Below are 17,393 nucleotides of genomic sequence, written 5' to 3'. Positions count from 1 at the left end.
CTCTCTCTCTCTCTCTGTGACAGCACTGTAATATCAGTGACCGAGCCGCTCCTCCCTCAGGGCCCTTGAGCAATCACGGGGATCAAGCTAATCCGCCCGCACTGTCAGGAATCCACAGAGCTCTCATAGAGGCTATTATATCAGTCTATCACAGGTCAGAGGTGTGTGCATTCCGCAGCGCGCCCACGGGGATGGGGACGGAGGAGAGGGGGGTGGGGGGGTGCAAAGGGGGCAGCGCCATCTGTCAGTCAGATACTCTGCCCGCCCTCTGGCATTGCAGTGTAAATCGCACCCGGACTGGCATCATTGAAACACACACACACACACACACACACACACACACACACACACACACACACACACACACACACACACACACACACACACACCACTATCATCAACACCGCTCAGCCTCTAAGATGAGGGTGTGAAACTGAGAATGGAGTGTTGTTCTCCCTCTGCAGCGGTTAATGATGTCTGCGTACGGGCACACGCAAGACAGCAGATGCGCTTTGATCGATAGACTTCAGGCGGCCAATAGAGGCTGAAATCATCACATTCTCTCCTGGATTTATCGTCCTTGCCGAGTCTTCCTGCCGGGCCGCCATCTAAAACGGCCAGCGGCTCAAGCCGGTGATTTACACATGCGTGGCAAACCTGGCCCTCATTCGTCAGCCTCTTCCAAAAAAAAAAGCGTAAGACAAATGTCAATAAATCGATACCTTCCCCTTCAGGCGCGCAATGTATTTTAAATATCATTCGCAAATGGGGGCGATTAGTTTGCTAAAGTTCAGCCATTGGCTGGAATCCCTGTGGAATCCCTTTTTAAAGTGCAGGATCAGTTGTTTAAACTGTCAAGCGGAACATTTTTAAATGGGAGACTTCACTTTGAAGACCAATTAGAGTCTGGACATCTGGATACCGGTTCCATTCAACAGACTGCCTCAACCCAACAGATTGACAGCTATGGTAGTCTTTATATATGATACAACTGTTAAGTCTTACACACACACTGCAGGGATACATTGACAGGAAACACAGGTAAATTGGAGGAGAGAGAGGAGAGGAGATGGAGGGTTTAAGGGAGAATGATGAGACAAAGATGGAAGACTGGGGAAGAATGGATAAAGAAAGAGACAGGACGTGCAGTAGATCAATTATGGAGGTCAGGTCCTTGTATGATTTGATTTGCCGCAGTGCTGTGGCATGTGTGTGTGCATATGTGACCTGAGTGTGTGTGTGTGTGTGCATGTGTGTCTGTGTGCATGTGTGTGTGTGTGTGTGAGTCTGTTTTTATTGGATCGGTAAGGGGCAAGAGGCAAGAGTAGACGTGAGGTAAAAGAAGAGAGAGAGGGATTGGAGGAGCGGGAGAGCGAGAAAAAAGTGAGTGAGATTATTAAGCATCAGCCAGAAAAGCTTCAGGTCTCTCTCTCGCTCTCCCTCTCTCTCTCTCTTTCTCTCTCTCCTTCATCAGCACTTTCTGCTTCCGCTGCACTCTCAGCCTACTTACCGAGCCAGCTGTGGAGTGCTCTTATTAGTTTCCTCGCGCGCTGAGGCAATAAAGCAAAAAAAAAAAAAAGGGGGGGGGGGGGGTCGGGTTGTGGGGGGGACATGGGGAGGTTTGCATCTGAAGCCAACAACGACTGCCCCCCCCACACCCCCGCCACCCTCTCCCCATCAGCACAGACATCTCTCCTCTTCCACCATCACCATCACCATCGCTATCGCCACTACCGCTGTTGCTCCTGCTCCTGCTCCTGTCAGTGGTGCCGCATATCCCCATTACTCTGTGTTGGGGGAGTTATGGTCCCTGTTGCGGACAGCGCTCCTCATTCAAACAAATAGCGGTGCGACGCCAGACACCCCATTCTCATCACTCTGTCTGGGAAGCACACTCTGCTGCAGTAGCGGTAGCAGCAGCGGTAGCATTAGCGGGCAGAAAAAAATACACTCCCGTCGTCTCAAGCAGGATGGACTCAAGGACGAGGGTGAGGGTGGGGCACTCCATCTTGTTTGGAGCTGACTCACTGGGGCCGCTGAAGGCCACGGTTGGTGGGGTGGGTTGGGGTGGGGTGGGGCGGGAGACCAACAGCCACCTCGCTGGGGTATCAATCGTTGCCCCAATCAATGGCGAGGAAAGCCTGAGTGCACCATATCTGGGGCACGTGTCGGGAAACTGATTCGGGGCCACGAGGTGGACCAGATGTCATTCTCCTCATCCATTACAGCATCTCTTTATGTGTCAGAGCAAGATACGCCTATCAAATGCTACCAGTTTCTGTACCAAAGAGATGCCAAAAGCCACTTTATTGCCTCGCAGTTGCCTCGTAAAAGCAGCACGAAGACCTCTCCAGTGATCTGCTGTAAGATTAACAAAGAGATTGATTCTTAAAAGGCTAGCAGTGGCGTTGCCCACATAACATGAAAATAGCTGCATTTTAGATCCAGCACTTAATTTGTGCGTCAGTGGGAAAGACTATTCAATCAAAGTTAAAAGTCTCCCTGGTGTCAGTGTTGATAGGGAGAAGGCGACGGGGTCTCCCTGAGACTTTGACAGGGGTGGCTACCTGGTGTCACTTAGACCCATTTATAAACACCCTAAGATAATTCTCTCCCTCCCTCTCTCTCTTTCTCTCTCTCTCTATCTCTTTCTCTCTCTCTCTCTCTCCTTCAGTCCATCGTGCGGCGCTTGTCAGATATAAGTAATAGCTTTTGTAATGAGTGATTAACCCTTGGGTTCAGTGCTGTGTTTCATATTTAATCATGGCTTACAGGGGCAGCATGGCGGAGAGGGGGCCACAATGAGCTTAAATCCCACGTCTAGAAAAAAATATAATTACACGACGCCGCGCTCCTGCTTAGAGAGAGAGGGGAAGATATAGAGAGAGAGAGATGAAGAGAGAGTTGGAGAGAGGAAGAGAGAGAGAGAGAGAGAGACAGCAGTGGCCAGGCCAGTGACTGAGCCAGGGCTCTCTCTCTCTATCTCTCTCTCCAAAAAAAGAGCAAGTGTTTGGAGCTAAAAGAAGTGGAGGGTAGTGAAGAGATATGAGTCAAGTGGTAGGAGTTGAGAGTCTGGATGGTTGTCGTTCACACAGACAGAGACGGAAAGGAAATAGAGTTATATACGTAAATGACAGTAATGACCTATAGGTGGATCCCCATGGCTCTCGGAACCTCTGGCACAAAGACTGACAGAGAGATGTAGCTAGGCAGTTTGTCAGTAAGACAGACAGACAGACAGACAGGAAAAGAGAGAGAGAGTCAGACTTTAGAATTTAGGTCTTCTGTGCGTGTTTGTGTGTGAGAGAGGGAGTGTGAGAAGCAGTGTGTGTGTGTGTGTGTGTGTGTGTGTGTGTGTGTAAGGGTGTGTGTTTGTGTGCACTGATCCATGTTAACAAGGGCAGAGAACTCACCTCGAGGATGTTTTGTACGGAGGGTTGCTTGGTTTCAGGACTGCTGGCCATGTCACACACACCATAATACACTATGGCATGTAAAATCACACACACACGCATACACACTCAGACAAACACACACACACACACACACACACACACACACACACACACACGCACACTCTCTCCCTTTCTCTATCACGTACACACACACACACACTCTCTTTGTCTCCCTTTCACATTCTCCTTCTCATACACTCATACGCACAGACACACACACACACACACACACACACACACACACACACACACAAACAAACACACACAAACACATAAACACACACACACACACATACACACACACAAACAAACACATACACACACACACACACAAACACACACACACACACACACACACACAAACAAACCTGATGAAGTTTGAACTATTTCAGATAAGGTACACAAATGTCTCTCGGCCTATTTAAGAATATTACTGCGTGCATGTCTTGTCTTACTCTTTCAAACTGTCAAAAACTCAAAAGTACGGTACATTCTAATCCAGCTCCTCAACCAGTTTACCCTTTCATACCCTCATGCATTTACTCCGACACACAAACAACTGTTCCATGAATCATGAATGCATACCACACAAACTCATCTAGATGCGCGCTTCGCAAAAGGTCAGACAAGTTACAAACATGAAAAGAGTGAGTAGGAAGTGTACAGAGTAGTGTTTCTGCGCATATTAGCATATTATTCACAGTTATTTATATGCTCTTTGGGGAGGACAGGCCTCTGGCGAAGACCAAAAATCATTTGCTTCACACTTCATCTCTCACTTGTCCCCCTCCTTCTCAAGTAAGTAAGAGCTCACTTACTAATTCAACAACTTTCTCCCCTCATCCTCTTTTCCCCTCTTTCTTTCTTTCCTTCTTATTCATTCCTTCTATCTATCTATCTATCTTTCCATCTATCTATCTTTCTTTCTGGGTAAAACAAAACAGGGGACTTTGCGCTGACCAGGGAGAACAACTGCCTGAACGCGGCCAAGGCGTGCAACCTGAACGACGTGTGCAAGAAGTACCGCTCGGCCTACATCAACCCGTGCACCACGCGCGTCTCCACCGCCGAGGTGTGCAACAAGCGCAAGTGCCACAAGGCGCTGCGCCAGTTCTTCGACAAGGTGCCCGCCAAGCACAGCTACGGCATGCTCTTCTGCTCGTGCCCGGCCGGGGACAACGCGGGCTGCAGCGAACGCCGCCGCCAGACCATCGTGCCCATCTGCTCGTACGAGGACCGGGAGATGCCTAACTGCCTGTCGCTGCAGGCCACCTGCAAGACTAACTACATCTGCAGGTAGGCACGGCGGTGGTGTGTGTTTCATGTGTGTGTGTATGTATCTGAACGTGTGTGTGTGAGTGTAGAAATGTGTGTGTGTTACTGTGGGAATGTGGGAATGTGTGTGTGTGTGTGTGTGTGTGTGTGTGTGTGTGTGTGTGTGTGTGTCGTGATTAAGGTGAATCAGGCTGAGGCCAGCAGTCCCAGTGGTCATTTTTAGATTTGGGTAATATCACGTGGAGACGGACTGTGAGCATGAGTGTATGTGTGTGTGTGTGTGTGTGTGTGTGTGTGTGTATGATAAAGAGAAAGAAAGTGTGTGTGTGTGTGTGCGCACCAGTGAGTGTGTGTGTGTGTGCTGTGAGCCTACACAGACCACCCCCCCCCCCCCCCCCCCCCCCCTATCCTCTTCCCGTGCCGCCCCCACATTCATCCTGAGCCACTGGGCACGCGGTCCACCCCCCACCTTGCCTCGGCCCAACACGAGCGCTGCTCATCAACATGAAGGGTGGACGAGATTAGGGCTGGAACCAAACCCTGCTGGAGTGGAGCCCCTGAGGCAGATGGCTGGTTACCGGTGCATCCTCACGCACGCTCCAAGGTTACCGCGGCCTATTTCGACCTGGCCCGGCTCACAATGAGCATGAGAGTACACCGATGGTGTATCATTATTTTTTGGGCCTGCCAATTAATCTGCTTGGTTCAGGGGGAGCAGTAAAAAGGGTGCAATGTTGGGCCTAGCTGGAAACAAAACAGATCAAATGGCTCTGGAAGCATGGCGTGAGAAGAGCCGGTAGTGTTTCAGTTATTTTTGGGGCCACGAATAACTCTGACCGGTTTATTTTGGCCGATAAAACAAGGTGTATGTTGGGGCCTGCTTGGAACATAGAAACAAACAAAATGGTCCTCAAAGTATTTAACGTTCAAAGGGCCCTCCGCCTTTTTCAAATCGTTACTATTTCAATAATTTATCAATCAAAGCAAACGACAACAGCATTTGACACATATTTGTTATTCCAAGATTATAATCATGACGATGATAAACGTGGTAGATTCTCTCAGACATTGTGCGTGTTTGTGTTGGGGGTTCGAGGGACGAGCAAATTGGGCGGAGAACCAGCATAGAGTAGCACCGTCATTAACGTTCAGCTCCGTCCAATATATCTGAAACAAGACCCCGTGACCTTGGTGAGAGCTTCCAGCTGTTCTCGTTCCCCTGCCCTGCTCACATCTGCACGGAAGATTTGCCCTCTCTTCTCCCTCCCCCCTTTTAAATCTCTGTGCTTCTGTCTAATTCACTCTTCATCATTTAAATTCCGAGTTATGCCAAGGGTTTTCCCCCCCTCGCTCAGAAGTTTAATCAAGGTGTCTTTTCAGCGAAACGTTGTTTTTTTCCCTTTCTCTCTTTGTGACTGCTGCCAGCCCTTCCAGACTCCAAAATTGTGCTTTCAGACATTTCCAGACCCCCGGCTCCTTGTAAAATCAGCTTTTCTGTGACATTGTCTCCCGTATCAAAAGACCCCCCACAAAAAACGGCACCACACAAATAAAATGGAATTGAATCGCAATGAAGGCTCTGGTATTCGGCACAGCGTTTGCTCAGCTGTCACTGTCTCTCTTTCTCCGCTCCTCCTCTCTCATTGTCCTCCTCTCACTTTCTCTCTATTCCTCCTCTCCTCTCTCTCCCTTTACCTCCTCTCCTCTCTCTCTCCCTCATGCTCCTCATCTCTCTTACTCTCTCTTCCTCCTCTCCTCTCTCTGTCCCTCTTTTATTTTCATCTCCCCTTTCTCTCTTTCATTCTCTCCTTCTCCACTCAGGTCTCGTCTGGCTGACTTCTTCGCCAACTGCCAGCCTGAACCGCGCTCCGTCTCCGGCTGTCTGAAGGAGAGCTATGCCGACTGTCTCCTGGCCTACTCAGGGCTCATTGGTCAGTCCCAGAAGAGCTTTATCTGCCTCCCCCCCTCTCTCTCTCTCTCTCTCCCTCTCTCTCCTTTAATGGATGAGAATATTTCATTGAATATTTTAAACCATGCTACCATTAAAAAAATAAAAACTCATAAGTGCCAGAGACGCTGATGAAATGAAGGATAATTAGGGCTCTTGCTGAGATGGCTCACAGTGAGATGAACTGACAGCGGAAATTGAAAAGTCCTGAAATGCTCTGTCTCATTATGTGACAAATTTCTGTTTAGTGGTAATTTATGGGTTGTGCATGAATGTTTGATGTTATAAGCCATAAGTCAATCTATACACGCTTGTATGTGGTAAACGCTTGTTGTGATGTTTTGCATTATGATAATTTCACAGTACAGGCCGCTGGTCAGTTTGAACACTTGGATGCATGTAGCTCTTGTTTGCATGACTGATTCCATTCCACAAGACATTATAAATCCGTATCATTGCTTGCATGCTGTGGAGTGAAAAGGATGTGTTAGTGGTAGCGGGCTGCCATGCTGAATGATCCTCTGTTCCTATTGGTGTGTGGCTCACAGGCACGGTGATGACGCCCAATTACCTGCGCACGACCACCATCAGCGTGTCGCCGTGGTGCGACTGCAGCAGCAGCGGCAACGGCAAGGCCGAGTGTGACACGTTCACCGAGTTCTTCACCGACAACCGCTGCCTCCGTAAGTCTCCTTCGCTCGCTCTCTTCCAGCTCGGTCCTACACCCTCCACCTTCCCAACATCCCCCTCCACCCCTCTCTTCTTCTTTTTCCAACCTCTCCTTTCATCTCCGTTCATTCTGACTCCTTCCTGTGGAGGGCTCGAGCGCTGCTGTTTCCCTGTGGCTGATTGACAGGCCTCCTCTGTGTCTTGTCACTCCAGCTGCGCTCATTGATTGACAAGCCCAGCTCCATTGGTGCGGGGCTGCCCTGCATGGAATCACGTGTACTAACGCCGAATTGCTGCACTAATCTACCCCCCCTCCCCCGTCCCCCCTCCCCGCTGCCACCAATACAAAAACGGCCTCCCAAGCAAGCGGAGGCTTGGATGAGGCATAAAGAAACCCCACTTAGTGGAGTGGATGTGGGCAGGCTGGATTTGATACAACAAAAGGGCAATAAAGAGGCATTACGCAGGTATCCCTGAGCCATGCAGAGAGACAAGTGAGAACAGGTATCATTGTGTCAGCGAGTTATTCAAAAACATTAATTTAGAGAGGGGGTGGGGGGAAGGTGGGGGGCAGCAGAATAGACGGACAGCATGGAGGGGAGAAAATGCATTTGGTTGCTTTATTTTTTTTTTATGTTTATTTATATATATTTATTTATAGATTGATTTATTTTGCAGATGCACTTATGAGCGAGGAGTAGGTGACGACAGGTCACCATGGTGCTTTTGTTCTTGGAGAATTCCAACTGTGTGTGACATATTCATTAAGTGCAAAGAGAGACAGAGAGAGAAAAACAGACAGAGACAGAGAGAAAGAGAAAAGAGAGAAAGAGAGAGGGAGAGGGAGAGGGAGAGGGAGAGGGAGAGGGAGAGACCGGTAGGAAATAAGCCAACCCAGGTTTTCGGAGTGTCAACAAAAGGCAGGCTGAAAGCCAAGACTCAGCTCCATGGAGATGTCATCAGTGTCTCTTAAGTTCTTGGAAAACAGTTCTTGGAGAACTTTTTTTCTGGAGGGAGCAGCAGATGGGGAACTCTCCAAAGTCATTATGTTCTGGTTGTTATGGCATCCACCAGTAGCCTACCTGCTGCTTGCCATTACAATGTCACTGATTATTCATTCAAGCATATGTCTCCCTTCACAGGCAACAGCAATTAACCCTGTCAAACTACTGAATTACTCAAGTGCAGGAGAGTAAGATGAAAATCGGGATGAGCATTTTTCATGTCAAAACTTGTAACGGCTAAAAGGAGTAGTCATTGAGAGTAGAAGGCTTTAGGTTTCTACCCCTCAGCTTTCTAGAGGATGTAGTGGTTGTGTTCTTGTGCACTCTCTCTTTGTCAGAACACACAGACGTTCAAGCCTGCCAGCACAACAGGAAAAGGGGGGAGAAAGAGAAACAGATAATGAAAGGGAAGGAAAGGGGGGGGGGGGGACAACTTTGTTTCCGTTTGAAGGAGGGACTCAACAAAAGCTTCGCCGTCTTCAGCGCGTGAATGGAGGGGTAGAAAGAATAAAAACGCACAGTGGTTCACCTCGTGCCACGTGCTGAGTGGAACGGCGACCATTTGCGGAGTAGCGTCACCTCCCCCGCGGCGGCGGTCGAGGCGAAACAGCCGTCGGGAGGCCGGATGAAAAAAGAGGGCTGAGTGCAGCGTGTGCCTCCGAGCCGTTAAAAATGCCTCGGCAAGTCGCCCTCCTACGTTCCGGTGGAGAGGAAGGGAGCGGGGAGCTTTTAGCCGTTGCAAGTTTTCCCTCCTCCCCTCCATCCCCGGCCACTGTAATGGCAGACTCCACATCAACTCAGGTGGCTCTTTGTCACCGCCAAGGACTTATTCACTAAGTCACCACAAGCTTACACAGAAAAGAGAAAGTGACTGAGCAAGAGAAAGAGAGAGAGAAAGGGAGGGATGGACTCTTAAGAGACAAAGAGAGACAGAACGAGAGGAGAAGAGGGAGAGAGCTTCTTTGTTGCCCGCTCGGAAAATGGGAGTACCTGTCGACCTTTTTTTTTTTTTTGCTGCGCAATCAGTCCACCATTGTGGCATATAGAAAACTTGCTGTGCTGAAAAGGGACTTGAGTCCTGCGCTTCAATGGGAACTCCGAGACTAAGTGGCACATATAATACTCATTGACGAGCCTCGAAATCAATGAAATGCAGCTCACTGAGACTATCTGAGAAAGACGCAGTAGATGTTCCTGCAAAAAGAAAAGGCCCACTGCGAAGGTGAACAGTTTGACATTATGAAAGATTTTCTTTTAGTTTTGTGTGAATGTGGGTTTTAGTTAGACTGTGTGTGTGTGTGTGTGTATTTTATTACAGTCAGTTCTGGTCAAACAATGTATTACTTTTTGATTGGATGAGAGGCATTCCATGCTGGTACAACCCAACTTTCTTCACCGCTAGTAATCACTGTGTTTGATATAATAAACCGTACTTAAAGTTTGATGTACTATTATAACCATTGAATTGTATGACGTCAACATTCCATTCATTCAAAGCAAGAGAGCAGAATGGCAGTTAGCAATTTTTGACAACTTTCAATGAGGAAAGGGAACAAATGGAGTAGGGGGGATGTACAAATTAATATGAAACGTAAAAAACAGTGTACAAGGAATCATGGAAACAGCCTCTCTGACTCAACTTGGCTGTGACAGTATCTGCTGCTTGTCAACACTCCGTTTGGAACTACTTGTTTGAGCGGAGAATGAATAATCGAAATCGAAATAATCACGACCTCTACGCCCCGATCACAGAATCTTTTGACATCCCCTCTCTCACTAGGGTCATGTTGCTTACATGTATGTGGGAGCCGTCATAAATGTCTCTAAAGGTGCAATTTGTACCCTTAACAGAAATTAAATGTACGTCACGTATCAGTACCACATCTATTATAAATTCTTCATGTGCAAGTATGACTATCAGTTCAAGTTCAAAGTGTGTGTGTGTGTGTGTGTCTGGATCCTTGTAGGTAATGCCATCCAAGCCTTCGGGAACGGCACGGACGTGGGAGTGTGGCAGCCTCAGCCCCCGATTCATCCCACGCCCCAGAACCCCAACACCCCACCCAGGGGTAGAGAGAAGACCAATGCTGTGGACCAACTCTCCAACCGCCTAGAACCGGAAAACGGCATTTTCCCCTTCTGTGGAAACCTGCAGGTGAGACACATACATGCATACATACACACATACATAAGTACATACATACATAGGTACGCACATACATACATACATACATACATACATACATACATACATACATACATACATACATACATACATACATACATACATACATACATACATACATACACACACACACACACATACATACATACATACATACACACACACACATACATACATACATAGGTACGCACATGCATACATACACACATGCATACATACATACATACATACATACATACACACACATACATACATACATACATACACACACACACATACATACATACATACACACACACACACACACACATACATACATACATACATACATACATAGGAACATACATACATACATACATACATACATACATACATACATAGGTATGCACATACATACATACACACACACATACATACATACATACATACACACATACATACATACATACATACATAGGTATGCACATACATACATACACATACACACACATACATTCATTCATTCACACAGACATACATACATACATGAACAATGGCACACAGATGGTCGTTAGTTTAGTCCGTGGTGAATTTCTCAGAAAGCAAAAGCAGTATGCACTGTCCCTATATCTGCAAGCTTCTGTGCACCAAAATATCCCTCATATAAAGCAAGGCTCTGAGCTGCAGCGAAATTGTTATCTTTTTTATGGGGGACAGAAAGTTGATGGCAATTATCATGGCTAAATACATTTGTACGGGGTGTTTCATAAAAACATGCTAAGCATCCTAGTATGGAGTAGTCACAATCAGCCCTGATAAGGATTAGATCTGATAGGAGAGATGGCAGTTGTGTTCCACAGACACACACACACACACACACACACACACACACACACACACACATCTACAGACACACACACACACACACACACACACACACACATCTACAGGCACACATCCACAGACTATGTGAGTTGATCCGTTGAGTGGGAGGGTTAAATCCTCCGGAAGGGTAGAAGACTGGTGCCCTAAAAACAACTGCTGCTGCTGTTGGGCCCTTTAGTCTCCACCCCCCCCCCAACCCCACCCCCACCAAATAACCAAAAAACTCCCAGAGGGCCATTTTTTTAATCTCTGTCTCTACTCCCAACTCGTCTCTGTCCCGAGGGCATCAGCACAAACACTGGGCTATGTGGTAAATAAAGGGCAGATAAAAGTCAAATATATACAGCATTGATAAATGGAACGCCTCTCTTGTACTGTTCTCAGATTCCCACTAAAATGTCTCCGTGTGTAAGATGAGCCCTTAGACTGGGGTGAGATGTTGTACCATACCTATGGACAGAAACATAATGTTGATTGTCACGGCCAAATGTGCTCGCTCTGGGTTTTTAATGAAATCCAGTGAGCTGCCGAGCTTCGGTTAGTCACACACGGCCGTGATAAGTATCAGATCTGATATAACATGAAAGATGCCAGTCTGCGGGGTGCACCGGCACATAAACAACACACACACACACACACACACACACACACACACACACACACACACACACACAGTGGCCCTCCGAGGGATGGTTTTAAAATGCAGGGCTTGTGTGCTGATGCTGAGAAAAAGCGCCACGAGCTTGTTCAGATGTTTTTTTTTCCCCGTTTTTTTTTTTGAGGCTCGCCCAAATATGAGGCCTTTCACTTCACCGCTCCTAGTCACAAGATGAGATGAGAGTTCCGTTTTGATTGATGTGTGCTATGATTACCGCTCACAAACACACACACACAGACGGAAACAGACAGACACAAACACACACACGCTGAGCCTGTTGGGAGAGAAATGGAAAGCGTCGGGCTGCCAGGGCTGTCTTGTCCTGGCTAATTGGTTGGCACATTAACATCAGGAATTGCCGTGAGCCGGTAACGAGTCACCCGTGACATAACCAACCCCGAGCACTCCGACTCCACCAGGGCCCCGCAATCTCAGCCGGTCTGTGGTTCTGTTTAACTCAGCCAAGCCTGCACACACACACACACACACACACACACACACACACACACACACACACACACACTCACAATCTCAAGCACACGCACTTTCACACTGTCTAGCACACAAACACATGTACACACACACACACACACACACACAAACACACACACACATGCTTAAATACACAGATTTTCACGCCTTCATGCATATACAAACAAACACACACATTCAGATTGAAACAGTCATTCACCCACTCCCTGAAAATGTCTACAGCTTTACAGTCTCTTAGGTCACAGCGGAGACACTAGTCATTGTTGCCATGGTGCATCTGGCAAGCCGGGAAAGTTTTGCTATCCTTCACCGGCATACACAAAGGATTCCCCCCCCACCCCCCTCAAACTTTACTCTTCACCGTTTTCCACGAGAAAAAAAAAACAACAAAAAAACCTGCAAACCTTTATTGTTGCAATCAGATTACATCAAATACCCCCATCATAGCCACCACCACCCCATACATTTAGCCCCAACTATTCATCATGCTGCCTTAATAGTGATAATATGATTTATTACAGGGACATATTTTCTTTAGTGGGATAGACCTCCAGGAGAGAGATTAATCATTCTTCCCTGCGATCCCCATTCCCCCGGAATTAGTTACATTCTCCATCCATTGTGTGCGCTGAGTTTGTTATGCGGCGTGGCTTGTACAGACTCACTTTATCATGCCCGCCATCCTATCTCCCTATCATGCGTGTGAGTGCATGAGTGTGCAGTTTGTTTGTGTGTGTGTGTGTGTTTGTGTTTGTGTGTGTTTGTGTGTGTGTGTTTGTGTGCGTGTGCGTGTGTGTGTTTGTGTGTGTTTGTGTGTGTGTTTGTGTGTGTGTTTGTGTGTGTTTGTGTGTGTGTGTTCGTGTGTACAGTGGAGCAATCGAGGAAGCTGCCTCACTGTGGGGAGATTTTAGGAAAACAGTAGCCTTTTAATTGATCTGTCAAAAGCATGCACATCCATGCACAAGCGCACACACGCGCTCAATGCACACCGAAAATGCACACAAATTGACCATTTGCAGGAAAGCCAACCAATAGTAGGCCTGTGGGGGGCTTTCAGAGCAGCTCTATACATCGACCCCTATTGGTGGCCCATCAGTGGAGTTTAAGTGCCATCATCATCATATGCAGCGCTTCCCTCCACGGGGAGGTCAACTCTTTGAGAACTGTGGAAAGTTTTATGGAACCGCTCGCCCACCAGTTTTAAGCAAGGACCAAAACAAAATAAATAAAAAAAACACAAAAAAAAACCATGGCAAAAAGAAATGGAAAGTTACACTGGCGATATGCACAGCTGAGTTTCGTGTAGGAATGGTCAGCAAAGAGAGATTTGTTTATTTCTGTCGTTTCTTCCCCTCCAGGCTCAGAAGCTGAAGTCAAACGCAACGGTGGACACGTCTATGTGTGTGGTAAGTTTCGCTTCTTTAATTACTGCTATTAACGGAATGTCACGGATGAAGCATAAATATTTTCTCCCACCCCAACTGCCGAGTAGTTGTTTCAAGTGAAGTTCAGTGGCCTCCCAAGCGAAACGGGGAGGCCGGAGCCCTGGCACATAATTTTAGAATTATTACCGTGATAACGCTGCTCACATTACAGCACACAAGCACATTCTGCGATTTCTGGCATAGTGTTATGGCGTTCATTTTACACTTTACAGGGAGGGCCAGTTGTTTTTCCAGCCAGAAGCGTAGCTGATTGGAGGCGTGCGTGACTGGTTGGAGAGGGCTAGCACATGGCACGGCGAACTCTGACCGCACAAGTCACCGCCGCTTGCGCTCTGTTTATTCAGGCTCTGATTTCATGCCAGCCTGAATTTATCCACAGAGATCCGACGCAGACGACCAGTGCTTCATTCTAGTGACTTTTAAATGTTATGAATCTGCGTTAACGTCTTTGAGAGCATATACATTCATGAAGTCATATTCTGGTATTTGTTTACAAGAAATAATACTATTAACAGTGTTTTTACCTGCACCTCATGTACATCTACGGCTACGAAACATTTAAAGTATATATATTATGTAATTAGAAATATGAATTCAAAAAAATCTATGTGCCATATATATATATAAACGTATAAAGATTTAGTATTTATGATGTTCATGTTCATGCAGTCCCAGCTGTTTTCCTGTCAACATGCATACATGTCAGCATGCCCTAAGACACACTCGAGCAGGTTTTCCAGTGCAACACGATACCACTGACTTACGCTTGACTGTTCACCTTTGACCTCTGCCCTCTGACCTCACCCGCAGCTTGAGGACCACATCACCTCCAACTCCATCGTCCAGAATGCAGCAGTGGCAACGGCTCCCCTCCCAGGCTTCCTCCTCCTGCTGCTGCTCCCCTTCACCTCCTCTCTCCTCCACCTCCAGTTCCTGCCGCCCCCTTCGCTCCTCACAGCTCTGCTGGGCTTGTAGCTGCCTCTGCGGGGACCAGGCCGTAGAGCGGTGGGCCTCTGTACTATACTCCGTATATAACGTCATCGTTTTATAATTTTTTTTATCATTTTTTTCCTGTCTTCTGCGAGTGATACTGTCCAAGGTGTGATGTTGTAGGTGTGCCGACGTCATACCGAGTCCAGCTGCTTATATTTTTGTGTCAAGACACAGACCAGAAGGCCGACGGGAGGAGGTTGATGGCGACTCAGTTCAGGGGGAGAAAGATTAACTGGGACGTCTTTTCTTTTCGGTTTTGAGGATTGAGAGACGTGTGCTTCTTTTCCGTTTTGAACTCTCAACAAGACGACGGACCGTGGCTACGCTACGTTTGCATCACAGACGCGGGTCGAGTCTATCGGATGTTACGTGGAAGACTATATTTTCTGCCATGGGGTGCCAGCTCATGATTGACCCATAGAAGTTATGGACAGCACAGTGATTAGAGGACTGGTTCGAGGACTTCTATGGAATTTGATGTTGTGTGCCCCCTTATTGAATCCCCCCCCCCCACCCAACCACCATACCTCAGAAAAGCAACGTCACCAATCTTCTATAGCTCATCCGCTTTTCCACGGCACACTTTAAAGTCCCCAAAAAATATATGACATTAACCCCCATTACGGCTCGTTTGGATCTTACCCATTGGCTGAACATCATACCTAGCACGCAATCGCTTCTTCCCATTCATTCTCGGGATCAACTGTGCACCTCACACACGACACGCCTCACATGACCACACTGCTTCTCTGCTTGGACTTGGTTTGGACATGAAGGCACAGAATGCTAGATGCGTGCTCGGGGGGGATTGAAGTACGGAACCTAAGCCAAGTAATGGGAAATGGTGAAGACAGTATTATGCCCCCCCAGGTTTGGATATGAGCCGTCTTCTTAAAGGACTTGTACTGTTCATGATGGGGAAAGCCTTTGTACTCAGGCTTCACGACAACTCCACAATGGAAAGAACACGGGTGATAAAAGTCACGAAGATAGCCAATCAGTAGACATTTTGCGCCATTTTCTCTGCAGACGTATGTATGATCATGTCAGCCATTCACTTGTACAGCGAAATAGCGAGTTCACTGAATATCTCTTGTGTTCGTAGTTCCTGGATTTATTTGACTGAGCATATACGTTTTATGACCTCTTTATGATATTTGATTGTCTATGTCATGTAAAATATCATCTGTTGTGTTATGATAGTCAACAGCAGTGGACCACTGGAATGAGTTGCAGGCTATGCTTGTTTAGCTCAGTTCACTGTAGCCATGATATGTAGTGTAATGTTCAATAAGTGATCAATGGTTATTCATTATTTCAGGTGCTGATGAAATATCATTTCTGCATAGTTGTGGTAATGTTAATCTGTAAAAAAAAAAAAGTAAAAGGGGCAGTACAAAGCATAAGGTTATGGACTAACGTACTCATAAAATTAAATAAGTTGAAGTTAATAGAAATGCCCTGTTGTATGGCTTTTGTGCGCAAAAAAATAAATAAAAGAGACTGTATTCGATTTTAGAATCCATTCCTTTACGGACCAATAGATCATATTGTCCGAGGGCAAAGACACTGGCACGATGTGAACAGAAACCTACCCTCCTGAGGGTGGCCCATTTATATAGTTTTTCTTGTTATTATTATATTATTTCGAAGGGTTTGTTCGAAAAAGTTAGCCGAGACTTTGAATCATACCTTTACTGAGCAGATATTCTGAGGGCATTCACCCTCCACAGCTACAGTTATGGCCAGTGTTGTCCCTATTTTTACCAACCGTGTTATCCATCACAGACAGAGAACATCAGTGGAATATGAACTGGCCATTATGTCATTAATAATACAATCAGCTCCCACTGTGGGATGCCGTAAAGGTCCGCACTCATTCTGATTGATGAGGGGTAGTATACTTTCCCCTTACCGCCATTAACAGCTAGAGGGCATGATGTTTGATTTTGCAGTTTTTAGATATTGTAAAAATGCCCCATTAAAAAATACGGATCAGCCGACCTCATAAATAAAAGCTCTTGTTTGTGGAGAACAATGCACACAAAGAAAATGCAGAAGAAGGAGTCCATTTAACATAAATCATTCATACAATGAATATATTTCTCTTTTGACCCCAAAAGTGAGATGTCTGTCAGTAAGCCTATGTCTATGTAGGCCTGGGATTGAGAGGGTGAATCCAGGAGGCTGTCTCTCTGCATTGGGGGTGAGGATGGATGATGAGTTGCCCTTTTCCCAGTAAGCACTCTCTGGCCTCTGGGCTAAACACCACCTGAGCTGCTGGTGGAAGGGAGCTAGTGGGCGGCATCAGCTACCAACCACCAGTCCCACCGCCTCTGCTTATCACCTCACTTCGCATTATGCTTGACCCTGGGCAGCTGGGATTAAGTAATAATGCGGACGTG

The 17,393-nt window shown here is 46.8% G+C and overlaps 1 protein-coding gene across 1 annotated transcript in view; it reads left to right on the top strand.

Moving 5' to 3' along the window:
- Window positions 1–16,501, top strand: part of gfra1b (gdnf family receptor alpha 1b) — a 29,415-nt gene extending 12,914 nt beyond the window's left edge. The window contains exons 4-9 of the mRNA XM_031561271.1: window positions 4,400–4,751; window positions 6,552–6,661; window positions 7,227–7,361; window positions 10,319–10,506; window positions 13,909–13,956; window positions 14,806–16,501. Of these exons, the coding sequence (XP_031417131.1) occupies window positions 4,400–4,751; window positions 6,552–6,661; window positions 7,227–7,361; window positions 10,319–10,506; window positions 13,909–13,956; window positions 14,806–14,970 (998 nt within the window). The 3' untranslated portion in view covers window positions 14,971–16,501. The remainder of the gene's footprint in view (window positions 1–4,399; window positions 4,752–6,551; window positions 6,662–7,226; window positions 7,362–10,318; window positions 10,507–13,908; window positions 13,957–14,805) is intronic.
- The last annotated feature ends 892 nt before the right edge of the window (window positions 16,502–17,393 follow it).

This window comes from Clupea harengus, chromosome 23 (genome assembly GCF_900700415.2).
Source record: "Clupea harengus chromosome 23, Ch_v2.0.2, whole genome shotgun sequence".
NCBI lineage: Eukaryota > Metazoa > Chordata > Actinopteri > Clupeiformes > Clupeidae > Clupea > Clupea harengus.
Note: the sequence above shows the minus strand (reverse complement) of the source record. Positions and strands in the feature narration are given on the sequence as shown.